The sequence below is a fragment of the Zea mays genome, chromosome 5 (assembly GCF_902167145.1).
Source record: "Zea mays cultivar B73 chromosome 5, Zm-B73-REFERENCE-NAM-5.0, whole genome shotgun sequence".
Lineage (NCBI taxonomy): Eukaryota > Viridiplantae > Streptophyta > Magnoliopsida > Poales > Poaceae > Zea > Zea mays.
In genome coordinates, this window is record NC_050100.1 from 160,509,069 (window position 1) to 160,521,618 (window position 12,550).

Here is a 12,550-nt window from a genome sequence, read left to right on the forward strand (position 1 = left end):
TACCAATAGTACCACATTGGAAGTCCAAGGGTCTTTTGCCTTGACTTATATGGTGAGATTTATTCCACTTAACTTGAGAAGTCAAGAAATGGACAAGGGCGTGCCACACGCGCGCGCGCGCGCGCCGCCGCCGCCGCCGGCCGGGCCAGGCGTGGCGAGGCAGGCCGGCGGGCGGGCGGGCGGGCGAGCGGGCGGGCGGGCGGGCGTGGTGTGGTTGTGTTAATTTTTATCACTCACTAACCGTGTACGTCAGCCGAGTGACCCTGTCTCTTCGTCTGCTAAGTGACCCTGTCTCTTCGTCAGCCAGCCGAGTGACCCTTCTCCTTCAGCTGCCGACTCATGGCGTGACTCGGCGAGAGCTGGCCGACTCATGGCATAACTCGGCTAGAGCTGGCCGACTCTTGGCGTGACTCGGCGACCTTTCTCCTTCAGCTTCCCTCCGCGAGAGGTTAAATAGAGGAGCGCCCCTGTCACTCGGTACACGCGAGAACACTTTCAGAATCACAGTCCAGCCGCCGAGTTAGGGTATTTCCATCTCGTGACTCTGCGCGCACAGAGAAGCGAGAGGGCAGGTGCCTCAGAAGCCGGTGCCGTTCGAGACCTTGCACGGGGGATCGGCAATTAGGTTTTTGGGAGCGTCTACGCGACTGCCCAAAACATCTCCAACATGACAAAAGAAGCTGGCCAAGGATCTGGATCATCAGAGCGCATTGGAGGGTATGATCGTTTTATTTACTTCCTGTTTTGTGTTCTGGATATTTTATATGTTTCATATATTCATCTATGCTGTTTCATATTTAGGAATGATTTTATCTTATCTGTTCTGTCTTATTGTAATATGATAGATCTGTCTGTTTTAATTTTACAGTCATGCTGTTTGTGTTTCTATCTGATTATTTTCAATCGTCCAGTGAGTTTACATGTTTATCGTATTTATATGATTTATATAATTCATATGCTTTATGTTCTCATGATCCATATTGTTATGGATATATTTGATGTCATGATTAATTATCTTTTATATGTCATCATCATAATATTAATTTATAGAATTAAAATGATATGGAAAATGCCTATAAGTCTAACAGAGTATAGCTGAGAGGTTGATCCTTCATGGTATGAGACCAAGCCCATAGTCATGGCACAAGCTAAAGTCTAACTTCATCAATTCTTTTTTCTATCGGAAATTGACATCGAAATTGACATGGACGATACTTGATAGAATCCTACTCTCCATTCGAGCCATGTCCTGAAGTATTTTTAATGACTTTCACTTATAATTTTTTTCAAAGTCGTCTAACCTTGTTTGGAGCATATAAATATTGGAACATTACTTTCCTCCATAGGTTCATTCACTTTCTAGAATCATCTTGTTGAGCGAGCCCCCAATTTCTAACTACTTCCTCTAAACCGAATCCTCCTCTTGAACTCAAGAAGAGAAAGGTGGTTTTAGTCGACGACTCGACCATAATGATTAAGAACTTCCTTTAAAGCGAGCCTTATTTAAAAGAAATGATATACGTATGTTGATTATCAACCATTTTTTTCATAAGTAGAGTAGGAGTACAAGTCTTTAAACTTGTCAACAAAGAGAGGTACCAAAGAAAAAGTTACAAACGTTAGCCTGTTTTTAACTTGTCCATCTCTATACCAATATTTAAACTTCACTCTACAAACAATACAATTTATATTATAAAATAGTGCAAAACATTGTTTTAATTGACCATATGGGTGAACTGTTATCTGATGGACACAGTTTTAGTTGCTAATTGCTAACTTTACAAGACACCCAGTCAGCTTATGCTTAGTCACTACTTCAGCAGGACAAATTAACCTTCCACGTTCAAAAAGGAACCAAAGCACACACGGCCAGACGGCCTCCAGTCCAGATCAAATCCACGCTACCTCGGAGACCCGTTAGCCCGTTTGCTGTATCACTCCCCTCTCCACCGCGTCTCTCCTGCATGCTCGTATTCGCAAATCTCCTCCCCTCTCCCCGCGCGGCGCGCCTGCACCTCCCGGTCCGGCGAGAGGCCACCGCCCGCGCGGCCGCGCTCCTCGCACTCCCCCCACTCCGGAAGCCCTAGGAGCGCCGTCTCCACCGCTGCACCTCCGCCAGTCGCGCTCCTCGCCTCGCCTCGCCGCTGCCTCCGTAGCCGTCGCGGGCGCCGCCATGGTACGTGCACGTGCCTCTCTCTCGTCTTTCTCACCGACCCCCTCTTCCAGCTCTCGCCTTGCTGATTCGCCGTTGCGTACGCGAGATCGCGGTCGTTGGACTGTGGGCGCGCGGCGACTCGAGAGGTAGCGAGATCCGCGGCGGGGCTGGTTGAAATCCGCGTGGATCTGGTGCTTTCAGGCTTTGTACACTGACGTGATTGCCTTTTGTCTCTGTGCGTGGTGTTGGTGGACGGGCGATGGGCTTGCTCTTGCAGCCGCTCCGGTTGGATATCAAGGTAATCTCAACCCATTTTCCTCGGATCCGTTTGGCTTTGCTCTTTGTCTCGGCGGCAAATATTTTTGGATCGCGTGGCTGATGGTGGTACTCTGTTTGCTTGGACCAGAGGAAGCTCGCACAGAGGTCGGAGAGGGTGAAGTCCGTGGATCTGCATCCGACGGAGCCATGGTGAGTGATTGGTTTTGTGTACCGAAATGCTATGCAAATTATGAGTGCTTTATGTGAGCCATGGCGTAATCATATTATGATGTGTGGCGGATTGCAGGATTTTGTCGAGTCTGTACTCGGGAAGCGTATGTGTATGGAACTACCAGACTCAGGTAGGTGATTGTTCATGCTTCACAGTAGCTTATGCCTGTGATTTTCTACTAAATTGGGCTGTTGGATGAGCATTTTATGCTATACTGCTTAGCCATTACTTGCATACATTGCATTCACTATAGAGGTCAAGGCATGGGCATTTCGGGTGTACGCAATAGTGAACTTAGTGATATGCCAGGAATAGAGTAAGGGGAAGACTGGTGGTTACATAAAACCAACAGGAACTGTTTGGATTTAAGTACATTTTCAGAAAGCCTAATGGTTAGGGAAAAACTTACAAGCACCTCCCTGACGGATGCTCAGATGAATGGGTTTTAGTTGCATGTGCTGAATTTATAGACAGCTTGTAGATGGTTGACAGACTAGTGGACTACAGATAGGGAATGGAACAGAACAGACACAGAATTAAACCCCAGTGCTGGAAGGAAGAAAAATGAATGGATTAGAGCAAACACAGAATTAAGCCCCAGTACTGGAAGGAAGAAAAACTAAACATGCACACGTTGTGAATCCATGATCTCTCATTACTTGTAAAGTCCAGAAATATTTCCTGGTAGGTTTGGTCTTAAACTTTAACTGATGACATTTTATGAACTCATTCCTAGACAATGGTGAAATCATTTGAAGTCACGGATTTACCAGGTATGCTCACCCAACTTTCTGTGTGCTTCTTGTCCGTGAGGTTTACTTCATGCTAATATTCAATAACAATTTCAGTTCGTTCGGCTAAATTTATTGCACGTAAGCAATGGGTTGTTGCTGGTGCCGATGATATGTTCATCCGTGTGTACAACTATAACACAATGGACAAGGTCAAGGTTTTTGAAGCTCACACTGACTACATTAGGTGTGTGGCTGTTCATCCAACCCAGCCCTTTGTGTTATCATCGTCCGATGACATGCTGATTAAGCTGTGGGATTGGGATAAAGGCTGGGTGTGTACTCAAATATTTGAAGGGCATTCTCACTATGTGATGCAAGTTACATTTAACCCAAAAGATACAAACACCTTTGCTAGTGCTTCCCTGGATCGCACAATAAAGGTTTGTGTTATCTCCGCTTTAAAAATTCTGGTTGGCCACAATGTTGCATTATTTGGTACCGACAGGCGACAGCTTTTTCATAGCTTGATGGTGATATCCTATTTTTTGTCAATATCAGATATGGAGTCTTGGTTCTCCTGACCCAAATTTCACACTAGATGGCCATTCCAAAGGTGTGAACTGTGTTGATTACTTCACTGGTGGTGATCGACCATACCTAATTACTGGCTCTGATGATCAGACTGCAAAGGTTTGTCATAAGCACTGAATTGTACTCCTGTGATCATGTCTGTACTCTGTACACTGATGACATTATTGATCAAATCAGGTTTGGGACTACCAGACAAAGAGCTGTGTTCAAACACTTGAAGGACATGCACATAATGTGTCCGCTGTATGTTTCCATCCAGAGCTACCTATAATTATTACTGGTTCAGAGGATGGGACAGTTCGAATGTGGCATTCTACTACCTACAGGTATTGCTATTCATCTATTTAGGCCCCATTTGGTTGGGCTGCTTTGGGCTCAGGCTCCACACTACAATACCAGAGTAGCCACAAATCGTGGCTTATCTGGGCTCCCCGTTCATATTGGCAAGAGAGAGAAAAATTGCTCCTGCGAACAGTGCTGATACAGTATAGGATGTAGGAGCCAGAGCCACAAGGAGCCCTGCCAAACATTCTATCTACATATCTATCTATATATTCAAACATGCTTTTATTCTGAGGCCAAATCTGGTAGCCACTAAAGTTCAACAGTTTCTGTGCTAACCACTTATGCTATTTGATTCGAGGTTTAACTTGGTTGCAACAATTTTAGAGTTTAAATGTGCAATTGTTGGTCACAGTATTAGGAGTTTTTAATACTTAGATTAAATACACATGGCTTCCAAAAAAAATTGGTGACAGGGTAATAGTGGCAGGAGGTTTAACTTGCACTGTTTGTTTTATTGTATTACAACAAACAGTAAAAAATCAGTCACATACAGAGAAAATACTGCAATTAAATAGGGGCGAATGAGATACATTATTGGTTCTAATCCTATACTGATTGGTATCAAAGCTGGTACGAGTCGTTGATCATTAAACCATCATGACATACATGACTAGAATAGCTTATGGCCGTAAACTGTTGAAATGATTAGCTTCTTTAACAATGAAGTGATGAGTAAAAGGGGTTCTTGAAGTAATGCTTTCCCCTGCAGTGTTGAGAAGAGTTTTTTTTTTAATTCAGTTTCTCATATAAGACTATGGAACTACTTTTCAATGCCAGAATTTGGAATATTTGAAAAACTGCTGTTTCGTACTCATGATTTAGATGAATAGTCTCACAATCCTTTTACCATGCAACTAATACTTTTTTTGGTTATAGAACAAGGGACTAATGGTTTTATTGATGCTTTTACAGGCTTGAGAACACTCTTAACTATGGCCTTGAGCGAGTTTGGGCTTTAGGATATATGAAAGGGTCAAGAAGGTAGTCTCTCTCTCTTTCCATATTGAAGTGTCTCACGCCGAATGCCATTTCTTGTAATCTGCTATCAAGGGCTCCACAGATTTACATCCCAGTCATACTGCATACATTGTGTTCTCCAAATTTTCTCAACTGTCTTATGGAAATAAGTAGTTACATTACCTGTCTTTATATCCCATTTTCTCACATTGTGACAGTAAAATTGTTTATTAACCTAATATTTGTTGAAGAATTTCTCTCATTGAAACATGTTGTGTGAGATTTTCATTGACTTGTTCTTTCCTGCATAAGTCAAGTTAATGATATGGAATATTTTATTTTGTGTAGGGTTGTGATTGGATATGATGAAGGGACAATAATGATAAAAATTGGTCGTGAAGTTCCTGTTGCTAGCATGGATAGCAGTGGAAAAATTATATGGGCAAAGCATAATGAAATCCAAACTGTTAACATCAAGAGTGTTGGTGCAGACAATGAGGTTGCCTTTGTTCACCATGCTATTATGATGTAAACTTAGTAAGCTTGTTATAAGGTTTCTCTGTGGTCCTTAATTGTTTCATTTTTTAGATCGCAGATGGTGATCGGTTACCATTGGCCGTGAAGGAGTTGGGAAGCTGTGATCTTTATCCACAAGTAAGTTTACCTATGATAGAATGGATGCTTCAATTGTGATCTTCATCATGACTCAACTAAATGCTTGAAACTTAGTTCTATTTTCTTTTTAATGTCCAAAGAACACAGACATGATGTCATGATAATCCATCAGTTCATGTATTTTTGGAAATGCATCCATATATTTGTGTTTGTTTAGCTGCATTTTTTCACTGTAATAATGTTAAACTCAAATACAAAAATGAAATTCTTCAAATCTTCATGGTCATTGATAGTTCATTTGTGCAAATAAAGTTACATCTGTAACTTGGTGGGACCATAAAAATGTCTATGGCTGTTTATGATTAGGGGTAATGGCTGATTCTTTTGAACAAAATTGAATGTTTGAATTATCATGATTTTTTAAAACTTGTTTTGTGGTCATGTATATCTTTTTTGTGCTGGTTTACATTATTAATATACTGGTGTGATATTTGTTTCAGAGCTTAAGACACAATCCGAATGGGAGATTTGTTGTTGTATGTGGAGATGGAGAATACATAATATACACAGCATTAGCATGGAGAAATAGATCATTTGGGTCTGCACTTGAATTTGTTTGGTCAACTGATGGAGAATATGCCATCAGAGAAAGCACCTCAAGGATAAAGATTTACAGTAAAAATTTCCAGGTTTGTTTCAATATAACATATTCCCCTTCTCCCTGGTACAATGTTTTGTTTAGTTATATCTATACCGCTGTAGGCCTGTCTCTAACAAACACCTGTAGGGTACCTGTGCCTGGCAACATGCTTAACATTACTTTTATAATTGTGGGGTTCAGGGTGCATATGCAATAAAAGATAATCTAAAAATGTCTGATCAATTGCTCCTCATCCAATTTTGTGGCCTCAATATTTTCTATGATGAATTATAGGTACTATGAAATAAACTGTACTGTTGTTTGTGTTATCTTTTTGTTAAGTGAATTGGAACCAGCATAGATACTCCATATATCACTGTTTTGTTATCGATTCCTGAAACATAGTCTGTTAACTGGAGCTCTGGTCTTTCCAGGAGAGGAAAAGTATAAGACCATCATTTTCGGTTGAACGGATATTTGGTGGTGTGTTACTTGCTATGTGTACAAATGACTTCATTTGCTTTTATGATTGGGTGGAATGCAGATTGATACGTCGAATTGATGTCAATGTGAAGGTAATGGAATTTGTTACCTTATTATTTCAAACCTTTTTTTACATTCATGCCATTTGAAATGTTGTGCCACTCAAAACATGTTTCTTTGTGTAGAATCTTTACTGGGCTGACAGTGGTGATTTAGTAACAATTGCAAGTGATACGTCATTCTACATTTTGAAATATAATGTGAGTTCTGTCACTGTCTTAATTGCCTATGTTCAGTTGACCTTTCAGTTACATCCACTATTTTTTGTCCTTTTTAATGTCAAATTAAGAAGAAATTATTTTTCTGGTCAAATTGAAATGTATTAATACAAAAGTTTCCTTTTATCTTGTAGAGGGATGTAGTTTCATCTCATTTAGACGGAGGGGGTTCAGCTGCTGAGGAAGGTGTGGAAGATGCCTTTGAACTGCTTCATGAGATCAATGAACGTGTCCGGACTGGGCTATGGGTTGGCGATTGTTTTATCTACAACAATTCTTCGTGGCGGCTTAATTACTGCGTAGGAGGAGAGGTGGGTTTTTTGTCACTTAAAAAGACATCTTATATATCTTTCAAGTTAGATCATTTAGTGATAGAGCGCTTTCATGTCATAACCATTTCATGTGTTACAGGTTACAACCTTATTTCACTTGGATCGGCCAATGTATTTACTAGGATATCTTGCAAACCAAAGCCGTGTCTATCTTATTGATAAGCAATTTAAGTGAGTTGATCTTTGTCACCTAAATTTCACTTGTAGTTTTTGTACACAAGTTCTGTGGCTAATGTACTTTTTTATTGCAGTGTTGTGGGGTATACTTTACTCCTTAGTTTGATCGAGTATAAAACACTTGTAATGCGTGGGGATTTTGATCGTGCAAATGATGTTTTATCATCTATACCAAAGGAACAATATGACAGGTGCTGAATGACATGGTAATTATTGTGTTAAATCAGGTTTAGCATGGAAACATAACTTTTCTCTTTGCAGTGTGGCACGTTTCTTGGAATCACGTGGAATGTTGGAGGAAGCCCTCGAGATAGCAACTGACACTAATTACAGATTTGACCTGGCTGTGCAGCTTGGTCGACTTGAAATAGCGAAGGCATAATTGATTTCTTTTCTTCTCCAGATTTTGAAGAAAATATTCCTTTTTCAAAATTTTCTAATAACAGTTGCTTTGCAGGTGATTGCTACTGAGGTGCAAAGTGAATCCAAGTGGAAGCAATTAGGGGAGTTAGCTATGTCAAATGGAAAGGTACAGCTACTGGGTCTATCGTTTATCTTGCATGCGCAATGCCGCAATCTGCGTTGTCCTTGTACGCTGTGGTTCAGCCATGACATTTTCTTAATTTTTAGTTTCTATGGTTGCAAGTAATTATTATTTTATGTTGTGTGAATTTTACAGGCTTAAAACTTGACTGGTAGTGTCTCTAAGAATACCTTGATCGAACTCTTGAAAACTCACTATAGGGTGCACAGGTTTTAGATTCATTAGGAATAACCTTTGAACATTTTGTATTGTGTCCATTCAACAGTTTCATTGCTAGATTTGTTTTCAAAAGTAGTTTGAAAATACCATTCACTATATTTTGCATACATTTGGACCACTAATTAGTGGTCAAAGACTTGAAAGTAGTTTCTTGGTGACCATGTCGCTGTCCAAAACATCAGTTATTTATGATGGGCAAACATTGTATGAATCCATAGCTATTATGAAGCAGAAAGTTATCTATGATAATATGAGGGTACTTATAAAGATAGGTTATACTGAAAAATTGATGGTAAGGGGATGCTTATTTCTATTTCCTTAGATTTAACAAAGTGTTCCATGTAAAACTATGATGCAATCATGCAAGCATTTAAGTGGAAGTCGCTTACTCACATGCTGTAGTGCTGTACAACCTTCTGCAGCTTGAAATGGCAGAGGAGTGTCTTCTACATGCAATGGACCTCAGTGGTTTGTTGCTTTTGTATTCTTCCCTTGGGGATGCCGAAGGCATTAACAAATTGGCATCTGTAGCCAAAGAACAAGGAAAGAACAATGTTTCTTTCCTTTGTTTCTTCATGCTAGGAAAGCTGGAAGAGTGTCTTCAATTGCTAATAGAAAGGTAGAGGCATCTGGCCAAGATTGTCATGCTTAACCTTTTTTTTTGTTTCTTGTTTTTGACTCGTCAACTATCCTTTGTACAGCAATCGTATTCCGGAAGCAGCATTGATGGCCAGATCTTATCTTCCTAGCAAAGTCCCTGAGATTGTAGCGTTGTGGAAAAAGGATCTCCAGAAGGTCTTCTGTGCTATGAGACTCCTTTGATTCCATTGTACTCAGTTTTATCTTAAATCTTTCTGCAGATCTTACTTAGGTTAACTTGGTCTTAGCGCGTATCTCAGGATAATTGTCACTGCCTTAAGTTACAGACTCAAGCATTATTATTGTTTTAAATTTATATTTTAGCATAAGCCCGGTATGGTCCATTGCTGGAATAGATTCTGAACTTGTAACGGATGCTTTCAATTTCACCCAGTAATTTAGTACACTAAATTTAGGGTGGTTGTGCATTATTGGTTCAGGGTTCCGAAAATTAGCTAAAATCATGTGGTATTTGTGGTCTCAAGTTTAGATTTGAGCATAATTGTCTTCAAACTGCAGGTCTAACTTTATGAAATGTGCATTGTTTTGTTCCATTTGCTTTTTAGGTAAACCCAAAAGCAGCGGAGTCCCTGGCTGATCCTAATGAGTACCCAAACTTATTTGAAGACTGGCAGATTGCTCTGAATGTAGAAGCTGCTGTTGCTCCGAAAAGGTATTTGTTCCTTTTATTTTCATATATATTGTATCCCTTTGCATTGTCTCCGATTACCTCTTGCATCAGATGGCAGTGCTATATTCTCTTGAAAATCAGAAGTGATGTCAATACTCATATTTTTTCAATCTTTTATTTTTTATTGTCACTCACAATTTTTTTTGTTTGAATAGGGTTATCTATCCACCGGCTGAGGAGTACATGATTCATGCTGAAAGGTCAAATGAGAATTTAGTGGAAGCTTTTAAAAACATGCATGTACAGGAAGAGATGGTGCCAGATGATAATGAAGAGTATGTTCACGAGGTATGCTGAAATGGATTGAGGCAAAACTTCATGTCATTAGTGACATGGTTGTTTATCTAGAAGTTAATTGATTCATCACAAAAAAAAAGATTTGGTGGTTATCTGATGTTAGTTGCATCTTATTTTGATCTTGACAATATGCTAATCTGTACTCCCTCTGTTTGAAATTATAGGTCACTTCAGTTTAATCCGAAGTCAAACTTCCCTCACTTTGACGACTTTGTTAACATCTACAATTTCAAATGATTGCACTATCAAGACATATTCCATGGAGAATTTAATGAAACTAATTTGATATTGTGTTGGTGCTTTTCCTAAAACTTGGTCAAAGTTAGAAACGTTTTACTTGGGACAAGGCTAAAGTGATCTATGATTTGAAATGGGGGAGAAGGGAGTGATGTGCATATTATAATTAAACTAAATTGGCTTGTTTAGGAACATGCCAGTTGTTTAACTTCTGCACTGTTTTATTTCATAGCTTAAAATTAATAGGCATGTTTTGAATATATCAATATAACGATCAGAACCTAAGGCTTTTGGCCGTGGCTTTTGCCTCCTAAAAGCCAAACCAAAGGGTCCAATCCAGCCAACAGTTTTTGTTTTCCCAAAAGACGGTTTTCTTGCAATGCAAAATTGAAAGCACATCTAGACATGCTTTTAGCGGCTTTCGGATGGAAGAACTTTGCAAATATATATGTAAGAACTTTAGTGGCTTCCACCAAAAGACTTTTAGCTTTTTTACAACTCACAACCCACAACAACTTTTCTCACAGCCAGAGCCCAACCAAACAAACCCATAAATGATATAGGACTGTCTCCTGTTAATTTCTAGTTTGTTGACCTATTATCTTTTGAGTTCAGTAGGGTTAGTTGTGTGCCCTTCCAAATCTGTGCTTCTGTTCAAGTTTTATACTGTTGCCATTTTTCATTTTTCTTTCATGATTTTCGTTATTTTTGCCACACGTGCTTGCTTATATGTATGTATCGCTTCTCATTCAGTGTTCTTGCAGAACTGATAAAATCGATCATCGTTCAACAGGTTATTGAAGATGGTGGAGTAGAAGAGAGTCAAGAAGATGCTGTTGAGGTTGATGCAGAGGATGATGGAGTAGAAGAAAGTCAGGATGAAGCTGTTGAGGTTGAGGCTGAGGATTCAACTGATGGTGCTGTCCTTGTGAATGGAAACAATAGTGAGGAACAGTGGGGTATGAAAAATGAAGAACCATCAGCATAAAAGCTGTAGTTGAGCAAGTGTACAGTCCTAAATACCTTATTTTTCCTGGTCTTACCTCCCAGTGCACGATATTAGGAAAGCTGGGTGATATCCTTAAGTTGCCCTTGTCTTTAGCGGTATGGCAGTTCAGGGAGTTTTGACCAACCTAGGATTCATAAATTTTATTAAAAGCTTAGTGAAACGTTTTTAAAAGTATCCCTTAGATTTTTTTTGTTTAAAACGTTCCTGTTCCTGTTACTGGTGCCTGCTCTCTTGCTACCGTTCCCATATTTTGTTATGTTCAATCTATATATGCAGATATGGTAAATGGTCAAATCGTTAGGCAATCTACATTGAGACATTCTTCTGAACAGTATCGATTGCAGTATAAATTATTGTTTTGACTTTTTTTTATTTCTACCAGTTTTCTCAGTATTTGTGTTTGATGTACACAGTTTCACTAGAATGTTTCTAATGGTTGTCTTTTCTTTGCAGTGCTGACTCCTGAGCAATAGTGGATCAACGGGACAGCAACTTTGCAAGTGGTTAAGTTTGTAAAGGTGAAATGCTATTCCAAGTAATTAATACTCATATACCATAGAACATTTTCAGTCATACTAAAGCTATAACACAATTAACCCATCCTATTGTAGGTTGCTGACTGCTTTCTAGAGTACGAAGTCCATTTTCTCCAGCAGTATTAAGCATGAGACGTGCTCTAGGATTGGCTTATCCACATACGAAGTTGGACCACAATTAATCAAAACTTCATCATTGTGCTCGATAGGAAATTTTGTGCTTCCTTTTTTACATATAGATCAGGTCTTTAGGTCTCAGAAAACTTCATCAAAAGTACTCTTGTTTCACCGAGATGGAAATATGGGATGTGATTGGTGATCGGAGTGGTATTTTTACAAGGTACATAGAGTAGTAGCTTGTGGAATTGAGGATGTTTTACATGTGATGTACATCGGACTTGGGAGCTTTGTATCAACAGCATACGTTTTCAACAGTCTGTGTTTAGTTTAGTGAATAATTTGTGTTGAGCTATGTTTTTGATGTTGTGATTGCTAGGCTACTTGTATAGTTGTGTATATCCGACTCCGTTGAGAAGCTATCTGGCCGGAGTGATAGTGACAGCGGAGTTGGAATTTTTTTC

At 39.5% G+C, this 12,550-nt stretch overlaps 1 protein-coding gene across 4 annotated transcripts; it reads left to right on the forward strand.

The window, feature by feature from the left end:
- Positions 1-1,845: 1,845 nt before the first annotated feature.
- Positions 1,846-12,450, forward strand: LOC100383977 (uncharacterized). 4 transcript variants are annotated; one of them, XR_552451.2, is made up of 26 exons: positions 1,846-2,176; positions 2,433-2,453; positions 2,562-2,623; positions 2,721-2,775; positions 3,382-3,418; positions 3,494-3,819; positions 3,938-4,069; positions 4,148-4,296; positions 5,228-5,296; positions 5,621-5,771; positions 5,861-5,926; positions 6,388-6,576; positions 6,962-7,102; positions 7,196-7,270; positions 7,423-7,599; positions 7,700-7,791; positions 7,872-7,988; positions 8,059-8,173; positions 8,255-8,326; positions 8,983-9,179; positions 9,262-9,355; positions 9,766-9,872; positions 10,046-10,178; positions 11,218-11,431; positions 11,887-11,951; positions 12,045-12,450. XR_552451.2 is itself a non-coding variant. In NM_001362237.1 (26 exons), the coding sequence occupies exons 1-25, from the start codon at positions 2,174-2,176 to the stop codon at positions 11,904-11,906; spliced, it is 2,766 nt and encodes a 921-aa protein (NP_001349166.1). In that variant the 5' UTR covers positions 2,054-2,173; the 3' UTR covers positions 11,907-11,951; positions 12,045-12,440. The 4 variants fall into 4 exon arrangements, 1 of the variants encoding a protein (NP_001349166.1); XR_004849237.1 differs by having other exon boundaries at positions 1,862-2,176; positions 9,262-9,389; positions 11,218-11,383; XR_004849236.1 differs by having other exon boundaries at positions 1,862-2,176; positions 9,262-9,389; positions 12,045-12,424.
- The last annotated feature ends 100 nt before the right edge of the window (positions 12,451-12,550 follow it).

What these genes read in the sequence shown, in the direction of transcription:
- LOC100383977 (NM_001362237.1), top strand. An exon ending in GAATTGATGTCAATGTGAAG is followed by an intron (nt 7,103 to 7,195) that starts GTAATGGAATTT and finishes TTCTTTGTGTAG; the next exon opens with AATCTTTACTGGGCTGACAG. An exon ending in CTTATTGATAAGCAATTTAA is followed by an intron (nt 7,792 to 7,871) that starts GTGAGTTGATCT and finishes TTTTTATTGCAG; the next exon opens with TGTTGTGGGGTATACTTTAC.